We start from the raw sequence: 25,147 nt of genomic DNA, 5'->3' as shown, positions 1-25,147 counted from the left end.
AGATCAGCTCGTTGATCTGCTTTCCATGAAGGATGGGTGTACCATCCGTCTTCTTAAAACCTCTTTGTCTCCACACACTTCCAAACAGGTGACAAACACCATGGGCGTATGCAGAGTCAGTGTAAATAGTTGCTACCTGGCCACTTGCCAACTTGCAAGCTTCGGTCAGGGCTTTGAGTTCCGCTAGCTGCGCAGAACAGGGTTGGTTACACTTTTCAGCTTTTACTGTTTCAAATCTGTCATCTACTTTTTCCACAACAGCAAACGCTGCATGGTTTCCTAAGTAGTCTCTAAAACATGAACCATCAACAAAATAGGTGACATCAGATTGGTCGAAAGGGGTAGATTCCAAATCAGGCCTTAGCTTAGTGTATCTAGATACCTCGGCTATGCAGCAATGTGGTTCTCCTTCAAACTCAAAGGGAACACTGTTAGCAGGGTTTGCTGCGGTACACCTCTTTATGACAACGTCAGGATATGTCAGTAGTGGCATATACTGCAGGCATCTTGCTTGGTTTAACACAAACTTCCCTCGGTTGATTAGTTCAGATATTTTGTGATGTGTGTAGATGGTCACAGGATATCCCATTGTTATCACTGAGGCTTTCTCATAAGCATAGTGCAAAGCAGCCAATCCTTGATAACAAGGGGGCCATCCCTGTGCCACATTGTCAAGTTTTGCACTGTAGTACGCAATAGGTTGTTTCCGACGTCCACTGCATGTGTCCTGCATTAACACTGCAGAGGCATACATGTCATGTCTGTTTGCGACGTACAGCAAAAATGGTTTTGTGTAGTCAGGTGTTGCTAAACTTGGCGCAGTTTGCATGTCTTGTTTGATGGTTTCAAAAGCTATCTTAGCTTCATTTGTCCATTTTAGAGTCGATTTTAAAGACTCACTTCCAGCATCTTTAATCAGTGCCCTAAGTGGTGCGGTTTTTTCAGCATAGTTTTCAATCCACTCGGAGTTAAAACCAGTCATTCCCAGAAATGTCATCATTTGTCCGACAGTTTGTGGTTGTGGAGCTTTGCTCACACCTTCCACGTGTTCTGGTGAGATGGCGACAGTCCCATGGGAGATTACTCTCCCTAGGTACTCTACCTGTGGTTGGCAGTACTGAAGCTTTGTTAGAGAGGCTTTGTGTCCTCCCCGAGCTAACTTCTGTAGGACTTTAATGGAGTCACGATGACAATCATCGATTGTTCGTGCGCAAATCAGTAGGTCATCAACATACTGAATCACAGTGCTGTTCACCTCGATGCCTTCGAGGCTCTGTTTCAAAATCTGATTAAAGATGTGTGGACTGTGTTTTAGCCCTTGTGGTAGCCTTCTGTACGTGAGCTGTCTCCCACGAAACGTGAAAGCAAAAAGATATTGTGATTCTTTGGCCAATGGGATGCTAAAAAATGCTGAACACAGATCAATTACCGTGAAGTATTTAGCTTCCCCATCAATGTTACTCAGTAATGTGCTTGGGTTTGGCACGTCTGCGTCAAAGTCAGTGATCACTTCATTTACAGCTCTTAAATCATGTACCAGTCGGTACTTGAGCTTGTCTGCTTTTAGCACTGGCAGAATTGGAGTGTTACATGTGCTATAGGTTTCTTTTAGTACTCCTGCTTGAATTAGACCTTCAATAGTTGCATTTATACCCTCTTCTGCTTCTGGCTTTAGTGGGTATTGGGGTCGATAAGGCAGTCTTGCATTTGGCTTCAATTCCACTTGAACTGGAGTTGCCGATGTTACCAGTCCAACATCCGTGTCATGTTTGGACCATAGCTGGTCTGGAACCTGTTTTAGCATGTCAGCTTTCAACTTGTTTTGAACTGTTTCTGATTCTGCTACACCCTGCATGTGTTTTTTGTTTGCGACTGTTACAACCTGTGGTTTTGACATCATGGTGGTACCGCAGAGAATTTTAATCATTTCTGCATTTTTTGTAGTGTAGATTAGCGGGTTATCTGTTTTCTGCCACTCTGTTTTAGTTGCTGTTAACATCATTGGTCCAAGATCTCTTGACCCAAAGCCTTTGTTTACCATTAAGGTAATGTGTGGTGCTGATTCTGGCACAGTGTGCCATTTTTCAATAAATGGGTTTTCTTCCACATTCACAGCTGCACCTTGCTGTCCTATCACGATGTATTGTGACACTAGCCTAACGTGCAAGTCTTTTGTTTCTTTGTCCCATTTTTCTTCAAAGATTCTACTGCATGATGGATCATAAGTCATTGTGCAGTGATAGTCACTGAACGGTACAGTAGCTTCTGGAATTTGAGCTTCAATAAATTTTTCCCACTGTTGAAACATCTCTGAGACTGGCTTGTTAATGTCACCAAGCCAGTAGACCTTAGCGTATTCTGTCTGAGCAGTCATTTGAAAGTTTATTCCAGAGCTATCTACATAAATTCCTTCTGGTGTGCACCAGATTTTTGTTTTTAGTTTACACAATGCATCTCTTCCTAGTAGATTAACTGGAGTTTGGTCTGAAATCAGAATTGGAATTACGATTTCACTGTCATCAACTGCTAGTCTTACTGGAGCTGTTAAGGGGTTTATTTGTTTTGTTCCCGAGAACCCTGTTGTCTTTACGCTTTTCTCAGACATGGGGAGATGAGTTGAATAATTTGATTTTATGCATGAGTAGGTTGCCCCAGTATCTACTAACATTGGGACCGATTTGCCTTCTATTTTAACATTGATCACTGGTTCTTTATTGGCGTTAGCTATTAAAATTGGTAGTTGCTCCTCCCCCCCAGGGCCCTCCGGGCATCCCTAGAATCCTTGTTGTGCTGCCCATGGATTAACTGGACCTCCTCTTCCCCGGTTTGGTCGTGTTCCACGACCACGCCCAGACCATTCAGGGTTTGGAATTGGATTCGGACAGTCTCGATACAGGTGACCCATCTGGCCACACCCCCAACATGAACCTGGAAGTGGGGGTCGGTTCTGCTGCACCCAGCCTTGTCGGGTTGGGTAGCGATTGGGGAAACGATTTGGAAATCGTCTCTGTGGTCCGGGCTGCTGTCTACCATACTGGTTTGGGTAGACATTGATAACCGGTTGAGATGGAGTTTGAGGCGGGGCCACAGCTGTCTGCAATGCTTGAGTTTGACTGTCACTCTTGCTGTCACTTTTCTCCACTGCCGCCTGGGTCTTCGCCTTGTGCTGGAGATCATTTATGTGCAACTGCGTGAGTTTTCTCTGAGCGCACTTTTCTTGCTCAATCATTTTGTTACTGTCTTTCCGATAGCGGTCCACTGCGTGGACTACATGGTCTCTGAACTGCACATGTGGCATTGAGTCCAGTCCCACAACATCCTCCAGTTTGTCTCGCACAGGAGTCGGGAGAGCAGAAATCAGGGATGTTCGGAACAGAGAAGTCATTATCGGCGTCCCCTCAGGACCCTCCTCCGTCTCCAGCTTCCACCGTCTGAGCTGCCTGTCAACAAATGACGCAGGACTCTCAGTCTCTGAAAGTGGCTCTCCTTTCAAAGCTTTGGGGTCAATCCTGTTGGGATATGCTGCTCTTAGTATGTTCCAGAGTGCATTTCTGTATGTGTTAAACTCCGTGCCGTCAGCCATTGGGTCCAGCATCCATTGGACTCCATTGGATGCTAGCAATGTTCCCATAGCTGATGTCCCAACAACTCGAGCCAAAATAGCTTTGAGATCTCCAAGGGCAAGCATTAGCCCAGTTGTCTCCTGTTCGAAGGCCCCAATCCACCTTCCAGCGCCATCTTGAATGTGGGGCAGCCGCGAAACCAAACCAGTGAGGTCGAGGCTCTGCCAGGGAATATAATTAGCTCTTGTGCCCTTAATTAAAATTGGGTACTGACCATCATTAGTGTATCGAATAGGTGGTTTTAAGTCATGTCTGGGTCTCAGCTCACGGCTTTCACTGCTAGGACCTGGTTTTTCCTTCTCCTGAGTCAGACCTGTATTTGGGTCACCACGCTCTGGTGAGTGAATGCCTGGTTTGTAAAAAGGCTTGAAATTTTTCTCCTTGCTTGTGCTAGTGGTGTTATCACTAACCTCATCTGAATGTGTGCCTGTGATGTGATTTAAGGATTTCCGCAGGCCTTCAGATATGTCCTGTATAATTTGGTCAACATCGTTTAGCTCATCATGTACATCCTCATCCTTGTTCTCAAGGTCAATCCAGTATGAGTTAGCCTTCGGTTGCTTTTTCAAAAAATCCTTATGTTCTGCAAAACAATCAATCTCCCTTCGTCCTTCTTCCCTTACCGCTCGACGTTCTGTACTGCAATATTTTGGATGCGTTCCACGAGGTGGAGTTGTTTGTTCGAATTCTCTTTCCTCACTTCCTTTTGCATGCTTTTCTTTGCCAGGTGCTTCATCTGATTGCTGTGATGTTGTTAATTTTAAAATTGCATTGTCAACATCTAAACCCTTAGGACCTTTGTCGAATGTGTCGCGCAACTCAAAATCTCCCGTAATTGTAATGGTTCCCAAAAGGGGATACAGGCCCTCTTCTGCTGGGGCCTTCACTTCCTTCTGGGGTTTGTCCACTTTGTCTTTCATTTTAAGGATGGCCTGTTTAAAATTCTGTCTGTAAATCTTTCCTTCATTCCTGAATAAATCCAGGATCTGAATTTCCTTTTCTCTTTTCTGCTGTCTTTTCTTGGACCCATCTGCTTTATGATCCTGAATTCTCAATTCCAAATTATCGCACGCCACTACGTCAAAAGTGCCTTCAGATGGCCACGGATTGCATAGTTTTCTCGTCCGTTTTGACCACTTCTCTGACATGTGCTTTATCTCTTTTGCTAAAGTAGGATTCTTTGCTCCCAAAATTCCTGCTGGCGTGACAGACATTTTGAAGTTTCACAGACACTATTATTCCTTTGATTAGTTGACTAGTTTGTTTATTTATAATCTCCTGAAAATAACACAAGAATTGAAAGTTGAAACAGATACTGGTGACATATGATGCTGTGGTCTTGAGTAATCTGTTATTGCTCTGTTTACACAAATGTTGAACAATTTATCTTCTTATTGTAAATGCCTTAAAATCAAATCTCTTCTGATGTAACACTAAAGTAAAGTTAGTTCAAAAGCTTTAGTTATTGTTGAAAGAAAAACTTAATGCCTGAAAGTTTTTATAGGTGAACCTTTTAAATCTGGATTCAATATGTATTATTTTCCCTTTTTTCTTTTTTTTTTTTCCTCAGCAGCTGTGCAGTGGCAGGCTAAAAATAGCCTTATGCTGGATCTCAAGCTTGTGTGTGAGCAAAACTCAGCCCACAGGGTGGGGTTTCTCTACGCCCTCTGGCTCACCAACCTATCCACACACAGAGGTGGAGTCAGAGGCGGGATCGCCTCTGTACTTCTGTGTCTGTGCGTGTGTATGGAGAGGACAGCTTGTAGGTGGAGCTTTGCGCTTCTGGACTGGCCCCTCTGCTCAGTCTAAACTTGGGTCTGACAGCTCAGGGTGTCTACGGAGAAACGAACACGCTGACGACACCCAAGAGCATTCAGCCTTCAGATTTTAGCAACTCTCATACAGCTTTATAACATCACAACACAGGAAAAAGTCAACCACAAGAGAGACCGAATCAGCAGAAGAAGAATCAGCTTCTCTCCAGTTCATCCAAGCAACAGCCCAAACAAGATCAGAGTATTTGACCTTTCACGAGTAAAACAACCACACACAGCAAAGCTTTCACACTTGCATAGAGATAAGAAAAACACACTTCAAAGCAATTTGACACCGAAGCATCATTTTATGCCACACACTCAACACGCATAAACATTATTATTTATTTATTAATCATAATCTATATTTCTCATATTTCACATTACCCAGCTGGTAAAAATAGTTATCATGCTTGTGCACTTCAGCATATATTTTTATTTATATATATGTCACTCTAAAACTAATTATTTTAACTTCTGGTTTTCTGTTTAAAGACTAATCAGAACAAGATCACAGACTTTGAAATTTGTATAACATTAAACATCAAAATATAGCACTGCAGTGAACAATATTGATCTGTATTACTCCTTTGTTTTTCTTTTTTCCTCTAATTCTCTGGCGCCTGACACACCTTCTCAACTCACGCACCCACTTCTCAACTCGCACACACTCTTATCTCCTCCACACACACACGCTTATCTCACACGCCTGTCCCACCCACAAAACTTCTCTCACAAACACACTCACACAAACAAACAATTTCTGAGCTCTAGAGTTGTTTACAGCCACTTTGCTGCAAACTCTGACGTCAAACATATCTTTGCCAAAAACTCATGAAATTTACCAATCCCCGAGGATTCAACCGAATTACTGGCAAGCTTATCTGTCACAACTTCAGCGCTTTTTCTCAGATCCCAATCTTATCCCGGCCTCACCGGGGCATACTGGATCTCAATTGTCGACCTATTACTTGTCCTCCCTGGACTTTTTTTTATCAGCTGTCAAATTCTATTCCAATTCTCGCTGTCCCAGCTTTTAATTTGTCACTTTAAACTTTGTCCGTCATCAAAATGACTCAGCTGACTTCACACATGTGTGAATAATTTCACCGCTGCTCTGGACAAATGCCTCTTCTTGTTATTATAACTTCTAATTTATGAGAAGGGCATGTTTTTTCTCTCAGACCAGTTCTCAGTCCACGGAATAACTCCAAAATTGAACAAAAACTGTTCTTACCTAGGGCCCAGAAGTTTATTCCGTGGGCTGCGAAACGATCCGAAGAGCACACCTCTACTTCCCGCTTCGTGGTCGCCAAATGTGGTTCTTTTTCCTTATCAAAAACAAGAAGGAGACAGGTTCTGTCCAAACTCAGCGGGGGGCATTTATTTACACAACTCATCCATACATCACCAACACTTCACAGGGGACAGCGTCCAGCTTCGATCTAACCACCTCGGCTGGAGATCCTTCTGCAAAAAGCCCACTCCCCTACACCACGCAGCATCAGTTATACTATTCAACCCCCACCTCCCTTTTGATTCTGAGAAATGATGGGGTGCTACTTCCACATCCTAATATGGTCAAAAGTAGTTGAAACTTACATAAGCTGGGCAGATCAACATGTTTTTGGAGCATGTACTCAGCAGCTGGGCTGCCTGATAACCGGCTGGCATTGATAAGCAACATGTCAACATGCAGTACACAAAACACTGCTTTTAGCTCCTACAGATGTACTCTGTACTCCTGGATTCTGTGTTTGGACTCGTCCAGCTGGTGCTGCAGATCCTGGACGATCCCTTTGTATTTAGCATAGCGCTCCTCTACAGTCTCCTTCTGCTGCTGTGATGCCTGAACAAACAAAACAGAGGCTGCTGTTACATAAATCAGACATAAAACACATCCTAACGGGGTTGCATATAGTCTAAAGGCCAAAACTCTAAATGAAGAAGTAATATTCAGGCTATATTTCCCAATCAATTTCCCTCTGGGATTAATAAAGTATTTTTGAATTGAATTGAATTGAATTTACACCCACCTCCAAATCTTTGAAGCCCTCCATCAGACAGTTTTTATCTGGGATCGATTCCAGGTGTTCCAGAGCAGCTTTTGTGTTCTGTCAAACACAACAAAGACACATCAGTGTCTTGCAATCTCATGTAGATCTTGGGGGGAATAAAACACCAAAATGTGATCCTAAACACAAAGTTAGGTGGAACGTATAGGTACATGGCTTCACATTAGAACAGCAGAACTCTTTGTGTGTCTAATCAAGTCATATTCATATTTTCTGTTAAAGCAGCACAAAGTAAGATGAGATAAAAGTTACAATATTGTTCTCACGTATTAATTCCTCTGACATGAGTTACAATAACTGCCCAGTTCCCATTTCAGGGGAGGTTCAGCAGCAAAGGAACTGGTTGTTAGAAGGCTTCCCACTGACAGCCATATTAATGGCACATTGACACGATGCCGAGATTTTCTGAGTGCACTCAGGGAGAGTAGAGAATGGGTCAATGTGTCCTGTCTCTGCGCAGAAAAAGTGGAAACTGATAGAGGTCCGAGCACTTCGTCTTCTCTCTTGTAGCGGCTAAGTGAAGGCTGGCGCCGACAGGCGTGACGCATAATTGTGACAGATAAACTGAGACAGGCTCCTTCGTTTGTTTATTTTATTTGTTAAGAAGAGTAAAAAGTGTATGTGGGTCAATATAACTTTTCAATAGTGATAACTAATTTGTAGCGGACACCTAACGGCTGATAAAGGATGCTGGCAGTGGCCATTACTAGTGCGGACAGTGAGATCGATCTCTTATTGTCAGGGCGGCTCAGTTCTAAGCACCATCACAGAGACTTATGATGATTAACAGAGCGCTCAGCCTTGACTAAAACAATCATTTCTAACTGAGTGTGTGGTTAGCTAAACACTACCTTGGGTGAAGGTGCTTACATGGCAAAATCAAAACCATGCTGAAACTCAACACAAGGTAGTACGTAATCTCTTTTCATTAAAAACATGCATTTTATTAAAGGGGCATTATGGAAGTTTGACAGCCAAATCATGTATAGAAATAATAAATGTCTTCTTCATACATTCTCCTGCAATGCCCTGGTCCTGTAGAATGAGCCCTGGCATTTTTACTGTGATTGCCTGTTTTTCTGTAAAATCACAGAAAAAGAGAGATGCTCGGGTTGAGCAGGCTGCTTCATGCGCGTTCACGCTCAGGCATCGCCCGTAGCATTTGCTATCCGTAGCTTTAGCAGCCGAGAGAGAGGCAGTGCCTCTTTGTCGCTGTTCTTAACGCCTAGTGACAAAGCTAGCTACATTTCTGAGGACCCTTAGCTACTTTCTTCTAGATATTTCCTGCAAATTAGCAACAAAATAGCCATTTTCGCTCCAAACCGTTCGCTGAACGTTGTTTCAGCTGTCATCAAGGATTTAAATGTTACAGATACGAAGGTTGTCACTGACGCTTTAGCTCATCTAGTAAGACGTCGGACTCCCGTGCAGAAGTCCCGGGTTGGATTCTGAGTGTGAACATAGTTCATTTAGAGTTTCTTTTTTACATTAATGGTATATTTTTTACAGTAAGATGCCCAAATTTTCATTTGAGACTCGCTGAACGGCATTGAATTCACAGATAAAAAAGATGTGGGTTCAACTTTCATTTTGGAACAATTTTTCAAGCAAGGGAAGGGAATGATCTGAGCATGCAGGAGGACTGACCCATCATAAACCTTCGTCGGCTGTGCTGAAGAGAAAGGTACAGAACCAAATTATTTAATTAATTAGCTGCGCGTTCTCCTGTCCTCTGGGCCACACACACACACCCACACACCCACACACCCACACACCCACACACACACACACACACACACACACAAGGGACTGTCTCAGCTGTTATTTTCGTTAAGGAGTGTGCATGTACAGCATGCGCGCCTCGTGCACAAGCCTACAATTGAAGCTGCCATTACGCTTTTGGCCTGAGAGGGCCATCGCGAGCATAAAAATTCAAAAGTCCATAAAGTCCCTTTAAGGAATGTATATAGTTTACCAAGTTTTAGGATAGAGGTCGTTTAATTTTCAGAAATTACAGAATTATAGTAGTTGTTTTGATATCTTATAATGACATGATGTAAGGTCTCATGTGCACTATGACTATCAGCTAGTAACAGTCAATTAGAGCTGAAAATCAGAATGAGTTTTAGTGATGGGTTGGTTAAAGTCAAAAGATCCTAAACTGGATTGATTCCAATAGTTAGCTATTTGTAGATGTATGCCCAGTGATTACCATCCCAAAAAGTTTAATTAAAATCTGTTCTGTGGCTCATGAGAAATGTCAGTCATGGACTAAATGGGACGGACTTCAATAGTCGGTGTTAAAGGTTTGAACAGATAAATGATGATGCATCAACAGTAGAGGCAGCAGTATTTGACTTTGTGGTAAAACCTTCCAGAATGACTCATAAAAAATTTTTTTTCAGAATTTCAGTGAAGATTTCTTTGAAACATGACTAATGTATTGTTACTCCCACAGCAACAGAAGAGAAGCTTACCATTTCCACATCCAAAACGCGATCCTATAAAGACATAAAACACAGCAAAGATAAACAAAGTTGTGCATACAAGAGACTTAAACAGGATCTGTGTGAAATGATGAGTCCAATTCAAAATGGCTGAGAAGAAAAGAGCGGAGCAGATGTGTGTTGAGAGTTGAAAAAACAAAACAGGAGAGGAATAGGCTGTTCTAACATAACACGGGGAGGAAGCCGGGGAGAGTGTAGCACAACAGGCTTCTTACTACGCACACAAAGACAAAATGCTCCACCCACTCCTCCAGCTCCTGACTGATGTTCCCTCGCTAACGATGCATAAGTGATGTTCTGCCTCTTATCTGCCACTCAAACGCACACCTGCTTCTCCCTCCAGCAGGCTCTTTTTTTTTCTCCCTCTGCCTGGAACGTGCTGATGGTTTCTAACAACTCCCTCCTCCCCCATCAGTTCATCCCTAACTTCTACTGAACCCATCTGTGTCCCCTGTGCAACCCGTTTTTCCTCTTTACGTGGAAATAGTGTCCTTTTGCAGATACCTTAACGTGTGTATATGCATGCACACATCTGTTTAGCATTTTAATGGTGGAGTACAGTGCCTGTGATGTACCAGAAAGGGGGGGGGGGGGGGCAGTTCACTCAAGCCAAGGTGAGTGGATGGCCTGCCGAGTGTAACTGCATTGAAAAGCAGACAAGGCCTTCAGTGGCTTTTACACTCCAAGGCCTGGCGTCTGCAGCAATTAGCTTTTCTGTTGGAGTGAGCCAGCGAGGAGTCTGTCAGGCTCACAGCTGTGCAGACATGTTGGGGGGGGGGGGGGGGAAGACATCTTACATGTAAAAACAGGACAGAGGGAAACATCTTGTGTGTAATAAATGGCCTCCTTATGCTGTGGAAATTGGATTGTTTGAACAAGAAAAAACCCAGCAGACAAACCGATAGAATAATCAAGATACATGAATCTGACCTGAAGGCTTCTCATTTCCTCTTCCTTCCTGCGACTCCTCTCCAACAGCTCTGAAATGAGGAGACTGTGTAAGATAAGATGCTTTTGCTGATAAACAGAATTCTCACATCCCAGTTCACTTTGAAAAATCATCTGAACTCCATACTGGATTTAAAAATAAAAAACAGAACTAGGTTTCCTTGTTAACAGGGTTCAGTTTGTAACCGGTCTAAATGTTATATTTTCATTAAAAAAAGGAAGATACTTGAAAATAAAAGGTGCTATTACTGTTCCAACTAGGCTCTCCTAGCTCATCCATCTAAAACTAGAGCCTCTTGCTGTTAACCGGAAGTGACGTTGTTCAAGGAAAACGTTCGCGACTCTACTCAGAAAAACAAGGATTTGCAGTAATCGCAAGCAGCTCCAGATTCTGAATCCGAACTTACATTATGTTAAATACTGAAAGTGCACAGCCGTACAGTCTTAAGCAAGCAGCAAGAGTTGATGGGAACAGGCTAAACAGGAATAATAATTTAAATGGTGAAAGATGGTGATGGGAACTTCAAAATGCACACAGACTTGGAAACGCTAACTGGTAAGAGCATTTTTTATTTACATATATTTCTACAGAAACCTGTCCCCTGACATATTACATTTAACACATTTGCATAAGAATTATTTTTGTTATCTAATTTATGAGTTTCTAAAGTAGTTTAATCATAATTGCTGCTATTTTCCGACTCCGAATCATTCAGTTTCCTGATATCAAATGAACCCTCACCTTCCCCAATAAATGTATATAACATAGACCAAACAAGGTGTTTTTCCCAACAGAAGTTTCCGACCACAACCCAACAAAAAACAACCTTCTCCTATGGGAAAAACTTCTAGGGTCTCCAAACTCCAAGTCTGCTTCAATCAATTCAGAAAACCAACCGAAGAAAGATAGTGGCGCTACTATCTTTGCTGACTCGAACATTTCACCTGAAAGCTGTGGTGAGGCTCCATAATACTAGAACCACTCTTATCTTCTCATGCAGGGCAGACCTGCTTTCAAGAGAAGAGGCCAACAGGGAGTTGTGTCTGCACAAGTTCTGAGAGAAAATAAACAGACTGCTGCTTGACACTTATAAATTCAGTGACACAAGTACTGTATGGCCCATACCGTATTCACAGGATAGGCAATAACAGCTAATCTGTTGAGATAAAACAAGTGCACACACGTTTCAAGGAATTGATGTTTGTAATTGCTACACAGAGCAGAAACCATTTTTGTAAATGTGTCATTTTCAAAAGGCTTTCTCAGCAGGATATAAAAATGAAGTTTAAAGTCTCATTAGTCATCGCACACTGGTGAAATTCATCTACGCATTTGACCCATCCCCAGATCGGTGAGCTGCAGCTGTGCTCAGGAACTACCGGTTTTTGGTGGTTTAATACAGGGAGAAAAAAGTCTCAAAAGATCTGTGCGTGTGTATCTAGATTTGTGCGTGTGTAACTAAAGATCTGTGCATGTGTATCTAGATTTGTGTGTGTGTAACTAAAGATCTGTGCGTGTGTATCTGTCACGATACGTGCCAGGAGGAGGTTAGGACCCAAAATGCAGAACCCAGGACGACACGAGGCAGGAGTGGAGATTAAGTAAAATCCTTTATTGAGGATGGACCAAAACAAAATAAAATCCAAAGGGCAGGAAGCCAAAAACCAAAAATATCCAAATACTGAACGGGAGATTCAAAAACACTAGAGACTCAAGAAGCACAGGAAACACTAGAGATCAAACGAGACGAGACTGACAGAAACACAATGGACCGACAAACATACAGAGACACAGACAGGGTTATATACACTGGGGAGGATGAGAGGGAGATGAACTGCAGGTGTGTGGGGAGAGAGAGAACAGGTGAACTCAATTACTAATCAGGGCAGTGAGTGAGGAGGAAGAAAAATAACATGATCTAAGGCAGAACCTAAAAATAAGAAGCGCAAAATAACTAACTAACAATCTAGGGAAAGAAACACACTAAAAACAAAATAACTAACTAACAATCTAGGGAAAGAAACACACTAAAAACAAAATAACTAACTAATAATCTGGGGAAAGAAACTCATCAAAAGAGACTAATAGATGAACAGCTGAAACTAAAGGAAAACACTACAGAAAGAGACACTACAGGGGCGCGACTAAGGAGGACCACGGGGAGCACAGGACCTGGAGGGAAATACCTGGGGGGGAAGGAAACCTAGAGGGGCTGCAGCTCTGGGAACACATGAGGAAGACGTAGACAATGACACAAGAGGACGCTAAGATACACAACAGGAGAACCTAGAGATGGATGGAGAACACAAGGAGACACATGAGGGAAGGGGCAGACGCAGATCATGGCTCTGGAGACAGGGACACTGGAGACAGGGACACTGGGGGCTCTGGAGACAGGGACGTAGACTCTTGTGGGGACGAAGACTCTTGTGGGGACGAAAACTCTTGTGGGGACGGTCAGCGGATAAAAAAATCAAAAAGGAGGAATCAAAACTAAAAAAACTAAATAATTTTTACGATTCTGGGAAAAACTGGCAATCCCAGTTACAATTGATGCCGAACCCTAAACACAGATGATTTGTTTCATTTAGGTTGCACACGTTCTGCTGCTGTTTCTCAGCAGAATCAGCTGAAGGAGGGCTCTAATTTCGTTGCGCTGTTCGTGTCAGCGGACACGGTAGGGTCGGGGAGGGGGGTGGGGCATGACGCTTAGCCTAACTTGGCCACCCACCAGGCTTATAAAGCGCTGGGGGAAACCCTGGATGCTCCACTTATTCTGACGAGCTGCGTAAACAGAAACACAAATGAACGACATTGGCAGCTGCCCGCTCCAATTACTCAACCCATTTTGTGTAATTATTGTGACAAGACCGTTACTGCAGGTCACACACAGAACTACACACCAGCGTTGTCAATTTTACACACGTTTATTTCTCAGGACTGATCAGGAGCACAGCATCTTCCCGCAGCTGGATTCGCTTGGTCAGTCAGTTCTCCCCTGGCTTTTCGTTCCCGCGGTCACACATAATTATATTAAAAAAGCATAAGTCATTACATGGCTATAACTTGTTTGTTTCTTGACATGTGGGGCAGATTTTTAACTTTTTTATTTTGTCACGAGACTTTGTCTTGGGGTTCATCCACTGGAATTGGCTATTAACCACTGCCTTCAGCATATTTTATCAGCTGGAAACCTGCACAATTTCACTTTACGGTTCTCCTTACATTTACTCGTGCAGCCTACAGCTCTATGTGTGTTAACCATGAGAATAGATTTTATTTTGCTGCTATTTAGCTCTGTTTATTATAACTATGTAATAAATTATTATAACTATAACTAAACCCTGATTTATACTTTTCCATCTGTGTCTGTGTGGAGACACACGACACAATTATGCGTCGTGCAAGGGCTATCCGTCAGGCTCACAGAGGGTAATGGAGACATGCCCAAAATTTTAAACATCCGTCAAAAGTGACGAAGACCGCAAGCTTTTGATTGGTCAGGACGCCCCTTCCTGTATACTCATCACCAGCACCGCCATTAACCCGTTAAAAAGTAAAAAGACATTTAGCAGCAGACCCAGAACAGATTGAAGAGTGTATCGCTGAGAAATTCTAAAAATATGAACATTTATTCACCCGTGGCTGAAGGAGCACAAAATACAGTTGTTCTTGCCCTCCAGTCTGTGGCTGGGGGGAGTGGATGCGTGACGTCATCAAGGGGTCAATATGGCAATAAAAAACTACTGGGAAATTCCATGTCACGTACATTAGCTATGTGGACACTAGTCTGGAACACATATGCCTGTTTTCAATAGATCAAGTCAGGTTATTGTTACAGGAAACACCTGTTTACATTTTTCATCAATTGCTGATGTTTGTCTATGTGTTTAAGGGTGGAGTCTGGAATAAGCCACTACGAGTCAAAATCCCACTGATTCTTTGTCAAAATATAGGTCAAATTTGATAATTTTGCTACAAATTATACAACAAACTATTTTGGCTGATCTGTTTTGGAATATTATTTGGATTGTGTAACACTACCACAAAAAAGGGACCAGAATGTTTTTACAAAGCTTTTCCAGCTTTATCTGTTTCATTGCATCTTTTACTCTTTCTGTTAATGAAAGAAACATGTGGTGCATTTTCCTGTATTGTTCAGTTAAAACGCTAATACAAACCCAGTGCCGGTTCCAGCTCATTAAGAAAACCTGAGTCAAAAACTGAACTCAGAAAGGAAAATAAAGTCTATTTGCAAAAGAGGACTCAGCATCATTAAAATGCTTTCTCAAACATTTGTAATCGTAAAGAGACAGACCTGTCTGCGCAGTCTAAAAAACAATGTTCAAAATTTACAGGTGGGTGCAGACTGCTATTTTCCCAAGCACACAATAAAATAAGACACAAAAAGCACTAACCAGCATAAATCTTCCCTGCACTGAAATAAGGTATTAAGGTAGCGTGACTCAGGGTTGCGAATAACCACAGTCACCAATTCTTGTCATGTGTCTTGCCCATGTATGTCTGACCTCTGAATTGTGTGTACTGAAACTCTAATTTCCCTCTGGGACTAATAAATTATCTTTGATTTGATAATTTTTGTTCATCCTGATGATGAGATGAAGGAATGGGAGTCTGTGAGAGCAATATTTCTGTTTATAGTCTGAAATAGCCTCTCCTTTGGTTTTGATGCAGTGGACTAAGACAAACAAAGGATATGGTGTTCAACATTGTTTTTGAAGCAGTGTACAATGTTAAGTTAGCTTCTAACAAACCTTTCTTTTCAGTGCTGAGGGAGCACATCAGCTTCTCCTGTTGCTCCAGGCGTTCTAGGAGAGCTGCCTGTTCTGAGTCTCGGCTCCGCCTGAGAGCCTTCAGCTGATCCCGGGTCTGCTGATGCTGCTTCCTCAGGCGCTGTTCCCTGGTGTCGCGCTCCCGCACTTCTTCACACATCCAGCGGAGCTTGGTCTGGTGTGTTTCAGCAACAAGAAGTTTCATTAGAGAGGTTATGTCACTGAATACTGACACATCTGGTCCAAACTTTTTGTTAAAAAACAGACACAACAGCGAAGCATGGAGGCGTGAGTCATTATGTGGGAATTAATTTCCTTATGTTGCCTGGCAGTGATTTTATGGTAAAATTAAGTCTTACAAGAACATTTGAAGGTTGTAAAAAAAATACCTGAAATAAAACAGACTCAGACATTTATTTACACAATTATGAATGAACAGAGGTACCCTGATTTCTCATTTTAGAACAAAATCCCATTTTGTCAAAAGTTGATATATCGGTCATTTCAAATTGATTGATTAGGTAAGCAATCCTGCAATTTCTGTTCATTTACTTTAGTTATTGTCAGTAATTAACTGTATACATTTTCACCTAAGAAGCAACCACCCAGAAGAATTGTCTACAACCTTTTGTATCATTCCTATGTTTCCCTGACATCAAATGTTGTAACTTGGGAGCTAATTACCTCAAATTTTCTCAAGTGTTTCATTCCTGTAAATGCATAAAACTCTGGGCATCTTTCCAACTTCATAGTGAACATTATGGTGATAAGCTAAGAAAATGTTAAAACAATTTAAACAGTCTCAAATATCACTGACACAACTTTAATTACATTTGTCCGTAAATTGAGATAATTGAACAGGAATTGATTTAATTTATAAAGAAGCCAGTCAGTTAATATTATTGGAATAAAGAGAAATAATAGCAGAAAGGAGATATACTGAATCAGAATCACTTCTCACAGTTTAAACGGTTGTGTTCCTGAAACTGTAGACTTTAGATAACGACGTTGAACCAAACACACACAAAAAGACTCATTTTCTGCTGACGTCACATTAACAACCACACAGTAACGATGGGTAAATTAAAACTTTAATCATTGTTGTATACCCTGCGTCTGTGAGCATCAGTATATTTGGTCACAATGACTCAGCAAAATACTTAAAATGTTAGAGCTGCTCTGAAGCTTCTGCTTCCTGCCTGATTACAAAAGAATTTTTAATCAAATACTAAGTTCAATGAGTAACAGTTTTACTCATTAATTTGAAATATGATCGGTCACAGTATTTAACATGAAGGTTAAACGTGAAAATACTCTTCAACCCTTATTTCCTGCATTGGCGTCTGACTGAAAAAAGACGAGGAAATGCTCAGAATACAAAAGCAAGTCAGGTCTCACTGTCAATTTAAATTACTGAACTATCCCATCTTGGCTCATGATGGAGAAGGTTGTTGTTGATTTAGCATCCAGAAGAGAGCAAATAGCATCTTGGCTAGTGGAAGCAACCCGATAACATTAGCAACTCCTCAACATGGCAGAGCTCCTTCCTGTCTGTTATTTATGGAGATAAAGCATCAACATTGCAAAGTAGGCTTGGGCGGGTTTACAGTAATATCGTACACCCGGTGTTAAAAAATAGCAACAGTGTCACTCAGTTCCAATACAGTCATGAAAAAAAAAACAATGTAAGTAGGTGACGAGGATTTAAAAATAAAAATAAATATAAAAGATAAATAAAAGTCATTTGATGTATAAATCAGATGTGTGGTTGAACTTAAAAAGTTCTAAATGTTTTTTTAAAGTTTATGTGATGTCCTCACATGACAGCATGAAGGAGACGCAGCAAGAGAGACGAGGAGAAAAATGGCTAAGCAAGGCAAGGCAGCTTTATTTCTATAGCACAGAGGCAATTCACTGTGCTTTCCATTAGTATGAATAGCAAGAACATTAAAATCAACATGACAGAAAATACAACTTTAAAAGTCTAAGAAACAAAGAAGCTTTAACTAGTAAGTTCTCCAGTGTTTTAGCACTAATCACACTGAAAGCTGGCATTCTAGTCAGATTGTTGCTGTGTGGCTGTAGCAGTGGTCTGGTTGTGTTGGCTGACATGGAGGAATAAATGGTTGATCTGATGTTTATGATTTTCTCATTGAAAAATAAAACAAACTCATTAGACTTACAGTTCTTGACAAAAGTCTTGTCGCTTTTGTATGTTGTAGAAACTCCTGCTATTAACCTGACTTTTAATTGATCAATTGGTGTTAGAAATAGCTTATATGAAAAGCTAAAGCCCTCCCAAATAATGTTAAATGTACTGAAAAAAAAATTTCACTGAAAAAAGATGTATCATTTAATCAAGACAGAAAGGTCAAAATCTGGCAAGACAAAAGTGTTGTCGCCTATACAGAAAATGATCAACTTTACAGCAAATCCAAAAATATATCAGCAAATTAAGTAGTGGTGCTGTGAGATCCAAATGTAATATCTTGTACGACTTCCATGAGCTTGAAGGACAGCATCCATGCGGTTTGGCAATGATTCATACAATTTTTGATGAAGTCATCAGGAATAGCAAAGAAAACAGTTTCGCATGCCTCCCAGAGTTCATCAATATTCTTTGGTTTTGTCTTCCACACTTCCTCTTTCATCCTACCCCACATATGCACAATGATGTTCATGTCTGGTGACTGGGCTGGCCAATCCTGGAGCATTTTGATCTTCTTCGCCTTAAGGAACTTTGATGTGGAGATGGAAGTATGCGATGGGAGCACCATCCTGCTGCAGAATTTGGCCTTTTTTATGGTTGGGAACATAAAAGGTAGCGAAGATTTCTTGGCATTATAGACTATTGATGTTGCCTTCCACTCTGCAGATCCCTTGCACAACCCCATTCTGGATGTAACCCCAGACCATGATTTTGCCTCCACCAAACTTCACTGTATCCGGGTAAATCTCAGCTCCAAGCAGGTTCCAGTAGGTCTCCTGCAATATTTGCGGCGACTGTGGTGTACTGCAACGGAAGATTCATCTGAAAAATCCACCTTCTGCCACTTTTCCAGCATCCATCCTTTTAGCAGGCTGTAGGATTTGGCAAATGCCACACTGTTTTTCAATTGTCTTTTGTTTAGTTCTGGCTTATGGGCACTGATTCAACCATGGAGGCCATTTCGAGACAGAACACAACAAACTGTTCTGGTTGACACAGGGATTTCAGGTGACCAGGTCTCCTGGAGCTCTGCTGCAGTGAAAAATGGGCTTGCCTTGGATATTCGAGCCAACAAACAGTCGTCTCGAGCAGTTGTCTTGTGGGGTCTGCCTGGCCTGGGCTTGTCAAAAACTTCTCCAGTCTCTTCAATCTTTTCTTTGTCCTCTGAACTTGATGCTGAGACACACTGAAGGTGTGTGACACATCAGCGGTGGATTTGGTCTTCAGCCTCTTGATAATCACCACTTTAGGTGAATCTTAGGCCTGTTTGCAGAGGTCTAGTTGCAGTTGATATGAAGGTCTAGTGTACTGGGGTTCTTTTTATACACACCCAACACCTAATTGATCCATTATTGGTCACAAGTGAAGCTCATATGACAAGGTGACAACACTAATGTCTTGGCAAAAATGGACTCAATGGGCTTTACCAAGCTGGAAATATTAGAACACTTTTTGTTAGTTTCATTTTGCATTGAAACATTATTTCAAAAGCTGTTTGGATTAAAATGACCCATTTCTTGAAACTATATCTGCATTAGAATTATTTTTAGTGGCACTTTAGGTCTATTTGTACACAAGCAACAAGACTTTTGTCAGGAACTGTAGTTTGGGATATGAAATCAGGGTTTAACTGTGTTGGGAGATTAGTTAACATCTCAACAGTAGCAAACAGAACACAGGAGTTGTTAATATTATCACTAATGACTTTGGAGAAAAAGACTTGTCTCGCCTTATTTAATTAGAGTTGTAAGTGTGCAGCTGCATTCTGAAGGTTTCGTAGTGATCTGGTAGGTTACTTATTCTGAATTGACGCTCAGTTTTCCTGCATTCTCTTTTCTGATTAGCAACTGATTTAGTACACCTCCATAGAGCTTTTTGTTTGCCAGAGATTAGTTTGACCTTTTCAGATGCAATGGTGTCAAGGACTTCAAGAGTTTTGCAGCTGCAGTGATATAAAAGTGAAGCAGCATAGCTGGTAGTTAGACCTGTTGAAGTATTCATGCGTTTTATAAAACTGGTGCAGTGTGATCACCCAGATACCCCTTTTGAGAACAACTGAGGTGTGATGTGTAGCAGGTGAAACAGATATATAGGAAAAAACACAGACATGGTCAGATAGACCCACATCCTTAACAACAATGTCCGACACATCCACATCTTTGGTTATGATTAAGCGTGCATCCCAGATCATGTGTTTGATGATAGACATTTTGTAAGATCAAATAAGTCAATGTTCAGCAGATTTGTCATTAGCATCATCAACATGAATATTAAAGTCACCAGTTATGAGAAGATTTGCAAAGACTGTTGTGATAACAGAAAGAAGCTCAATGAAGTTTTCTAGGAAAAGACTGCATGACCCTGGAGGCCTTTAAGGTTGGTTTATGCTTGACGCGTCAGTGAGGTCCGCACGGCTCCGCGCGGAAAAGTTGCGTCATTTTGCGTCATTTTAACAACCACGCCCCTCCACCGCGTCTCCGCACGGCCCAAGATTTCCGCAACGCGCACCTCGGAAAATTTCTAACCACGCGGACGGTCGGACGTGGAAAAACATGGCGGACCGGCACGGCAGAGGTTCGTAAATACAGACATTTGTATGATTCAGCTCTCAGAGATCACCGTGATCAACATGTTGTTAATAATTCTTGGAGAGAAATAGCTCGCACTGTCGGAAAAGACGAGAACGCTGTTAAAAATGCTGAAATACCATGTTGTAAACAGTGATTTCTACTTCTACTATGGTGTTGTGTTGGATGCATGCCGTAGAGCTCCATGCTGCCCCGTTCAGTTTGGGAGAATATTGGCTCACCGCAGAGACGAGCCGCACAAACCATAAAAGCTGCGAGTTGTGAAGCGCGTTCCAGCCGCGAGCCGCATCACCGCGCGGAAAGTAAATGTGTCAAGCATAAACCAAGCGTAAGATTGCAGACACTAACATATTGGGTGTACCTTTAACTTCAAAACAAAGATACTCAAAAGAGTCATAATCACCACACACTAGCTGTTTACTAAGGAATGAATCTCTAAACATAGTAACAGCAGCTGGCAGCTCGTACACCAGCTGATTTGGTGTCTAAAAAGAACACAACTTCAGCAGTTTGGGAGTATTTCAGGTTTGAAGCAAACGATAAAGGAGAGCCAGTAAACACTGATGAGGGAATTTGTGCAAACAAAAGATGACAGCGAAAGATGCGGGTACCGCTAAGGAGCGAGCTGGAGCTGAAATAGCAGCCTACTGTTGGGAGCCTGTTAGTAAAAGATAACAACGCACTTTTCCGGATGAAAATATGCTGCCAGTCTTCCCTAGATGCCATGACTAAACCCAAGTATCCGTGTGTCTGAGCCACAAGCTCATCGAAGCAAGTTTTCAGCAGTCGGTCCACAACTTCCTATGCTGAAACCAGAAAAGGTAAACATGCTGGCTTTTTAGGCGATAAATCTGTTTCTAAGCTGCATTTTTTAAAAGCTGTTAATATTATGTCTGTTATGTTGTGATTGTTTTGGTAAAAATGTTTGTTATTCTGTTTCTGAAAGGTGAAGGTCCAAAAAAACAGTTTGGTAATTCCGCTTAAGGCTTACGTCCTCATTTTTAAATTAATCTCAATAATACCGTACACCGTGGAAAAATGTGAAGGAAGTTGGATGGTATTAAAATTTGGATACCGCCCAAGCTTATTGCAAAGCAAAGGGAGTCAGTAGGATCACGTTGGTGTTAGCCGATCAAAGGTAAAATTTCTGAATATCAGAAAATAAGACTCCAAATCCTGCAGAGTTCTGCTCCCCTCTGTTCTAGTTTACTATTAGTTCCTGAAACTGGAGCGTAAAAGCTTTTTTCCCCCCACAGAAACTGAAACACAAGGCATTCATTTAGACTAGAGGCCACTGCAAATGTGTTGAAAAACTGAGTGAACTTGGCCTTCAACATCTCCCATTCAGTGCTGTATGTTTTCACGTATCAAGCTGGTAACCAGAACCAGACCGTTTTAATCTTGACTGAGAACCAGCTGGTCTAACACTCAAAAATAAACATATTTTGGGATGGTCAGTAAACACACGACAGCTAGGTTGTTCAACTAGGTTTCAAAAAATGAGCTGGGCTTCTTTAATTTAGTACTTTTTAAAGGAGCTTTCTTAAGTAAGACAGAAAGATACAGAGTACAGAGATTTTTAACTTTTTTGAACTTTATTAATGTAAGCTAGTTTACAAATCAATGCCCCTCTACTCCTCAGTTATTTTTCCCCCCAAATTATAATATTTCAGTGAATCAATATTTTCTTTCTTCTCTACTCCTAACCTTCAGGTTGGAGGAATTGTTTTTACTGTAGCCCCACATGCAGCAATCTCTCTCTCTCTCTCTCTCTCTCTCTCTCTCTCTCTCTCTCTGTCTCACACACACACACACACACACACACACACACACACACACACACACACACACACACACACACACACACACACACACACACACACACACACACACAAGGATGTGTGTGCACAGTGTGAGGCTGTGTCTGTACTTAATGTGCATAATTAATGACCATTTTCAGCAGAAATGATGTTTAATTTAGTGTAAAGTTGCAGTAAATTGAATGAATGACTTAATCTAACATTAGTTAAACTTTTTATCCTCCATACAGATAATCCTTTGGAGGTACGTAGTTGTTATTTATTTAATAGCGAACCAGTAAAAGGAAAACCGTATACGAAGGATTTGTTTGATCAAAGGGTTGATACTGATACTGATTTTTGACCATCTCGCCCAACCCTAGTCAATGGTAATATTTTATCATATACTGTGCCTACCTTTGCTCTTGAAGGTCTAAAATAGCATGATCTGGTCCCTTTAAAGGAATCTGCCTGAATTGGAATTGGCAAAAATCACTATCACAATCGTCTTAAAGAACTAAAACCAATGCATTTCAAGTTTCATCAACACTGTAATATAAAGGCTGCAGCTAGATTTTGTGTGTGTGGCAAAATATAACTGATTGTTTCATAAAGGTAGAGAAAATGCAAGCAGCATAACTTCATGCAGTACCTTTGTCTCGGCGAGCCAGCGGTGTGGGTCTCTCACTAATCCAGGTCTTTGGGAGATCGCCTGTTAGTAAAGAATAAACATAAATGTAAATGTGAGCTGTCCTGCCATTGTTAGTATGCATTACATAATTTTATTTTCACAAAGAAAGCCTCCAATGCAACAGAGTGTGACTAACTCATTTGAATTCTGAATAATATAAATGTACAGTAACCTGACTACATGATTACACAAAAAAAAAAACAGTGACTGAAAATGCGGAAGAACAAAAAAAAACATGGAAAAGAGAGTGAAAAGGGTCACCTGTTGGAAGCCTTAGCTTTAGCAAGATGCTGCTTCTGCCAACTTAAATTGGTGTGCACATGTTTGACACAACGTATGACACGACACACATGGGTGCATGCACACCTTTTACGCAGAGGTGGTGTGTGTCATGAAAATGAGCTCAGAGTCTGTGCTCTATTCGTCCCCAGACAAGCTTGTCAGCGTTAGCAATGCAAGCTCAGTGCCAACACTTAATGACTGCTGACACGCGCAGACACACAAACCCACACTCTTAACACGCAAATACACACGGATAAGCACGGCTGCATCATGTGAGAGCCTAATTCTGCCAGTATGGTGCAGCTGCTGAGATGTGCATGCCACACAGCTAGGGTAAACAACTCCTTTTACATCACACAGTGACTATGCATAAAACACTCCGAAACACTACATAAAAGGGAAACACTCCTTATTACTCCTTAAATAATTCAGTGTGTTGTTACTGTGAAACAGAATTCAGATTATTTGCAATCTGGCTGTTTTGAGTCAATATAAACTTGAATAGAGATTGGCTTTGATCAGTTGGAGTTGCTCAGTTTTGTGATCTGAAATGAGGTCCCTGGGCCAAGATCGGGTACCGATCAATGGCAGATTTTTTACCAGGGAAATTTTGAATAATTTGGTGGTCATTCTGTTTTAAAGAACACTTAACTTGGGTTAAGCAAGTCAAAAGTACTTCAAAAACATGTTGGTGTAAAGTTGTGGCCAAAGGTTTTGGAATTACACCTTAATTTATCAAGACAGCAACACACTGGGGCAACAAATTGGTGACAACTACAATTAAAATCACAGTCAAAGTTTTGGCCACACTGGTAGATACTCAGTCACTAAAGAAATGGCAGTCCTTGGGTTGGTAAATTGCAAGATATACAAAATTTTGGTTGGAAACAATTTATACAATCCAGCATTCTTGCTAATTTTCTGAAAGGTATTTATTTTCTAAGTAACTTAACTTGTTTGCAATGGACCCATTGCAAATGCTAGTTTCGGTTGATGAACTCCGCCGTGGTACTTCCTATCCCCTTCAAAGTGAACATGGACGGTGCATGCAGTGAACTGTACTTTTTCAGATCCTTTGGGAATTTGCCGAAAATTTCAGTCAATGACGTTCATTGTATTGTCGACCTTTTTTCATCTGCTCAACAACCCAAATGAGAATAAGGATTCAAATTGTACATATCCCACTGTACAACTATGAAGGTGAGTGCACAACACAGCTGTGCTAAGTAAAGCAAAGATGACTAAAAGGGGCATGACAAACAGGTTGTACTATTATTAAACAATAACTACAGTTTTTTTTGCTACCTGGACCTTATTTCTACAATGCAACACGTTAATTTGCTCACCCAGAGAACTTCGAACACTACAACTATTATTAGTATTAGCATAATACTAGCCGGAAATAACTAACCTATTCCTCTGGTCGGAACCCAGAAATTAGCATTTTTTCATGCACAGGGTCAAATTGTCCTCATTACGTTAAGCCTGGACCACACAGTGTGTGTTTCGACTGTCCTAAACAAATCCATCATCGTGAACAGAATTTTGACAAAAAATGGTGAACGTGAGGGTGACTTGCAAGTTTGTGGCCATCCAGTGTGACCGGCTTTGCGACAGCTTAATGAGCACTCTTTCAACCAAAGTCAGCCTCCAACAGTCGTCAAGCACTGCTTGAAAACCCATGAATCCCATCTGCAATTGACCATTGAAAAAACACTCAGGGAGTGACGTGAACAACTAGTGACGGGTGTACAATACAAGAGTAAAATTAGTAACATTAGCAACAGTGGAGGCAACACTCCTTTTCGGAGTTCGGG

At 41.4% G+C, this 25,147-nt stretch overlaps 1 protein-coding gene across 2 annotated transcripts in view; it reads right to left on the bottom strand.

Moving 5' to 3' along the window:
• Nucleotides 1–25,147, bottom strand: part of LOC107378161 (centrosomal protein of 128 kDa) — a 104,408-nt gene that overhangs the window by 16,499 nt on the left and 62,762 nt on the right. For both annotated transcript variants that reach the window (XM_015948232.3, XM_054748382.2), the window contains 6 exons: nt 23,010–23,069; nt 15,744–15,936; nt 10,950–10,999; nt 9,990–10,013; nt 7,474–7,551; nt 7,173–7,286 (listed from right to left, as the gene is read on the bottom strand). In XM_015948232.3, the coding sequence (XP_015803718.3) occupies nt 7,173–7,286; nt 7,474–7,551; nt 9,990–10,013; nt 10,950–10,999; nt 15,744–15,936; nt 23,010–23,069 (519 nt within the window). The remainder of the gene's footprint in view (nt 1–7,172; nt 7,287–7,473; nt 7,552–9,989; nt 10,014–10,949; nt 11,000–15,743; nt 15,937–23,009; nt 23,070–25,147) is intronic.

The sequence above is a fragment of the Nothobranchius furzeri genome, chromosome 2 (assembly GCF_043380555.1).
Source record: "Nothobranchius furzeri strain GRZ-AD chromosome 2, NfurGRZ-RIMD1, whole genome shotgun sequence".
Classification (NCBI taxonomy): Eukaryota; Metazoa; Chordata; class Actinopteri; order Cyprinodontiformes; family Nothobranchiidae; genus Nothobranchius; species Nothobranchius furzeri.
This window is presented reverse-complemented; position numbering and strand designations above follow the sequence as displayed.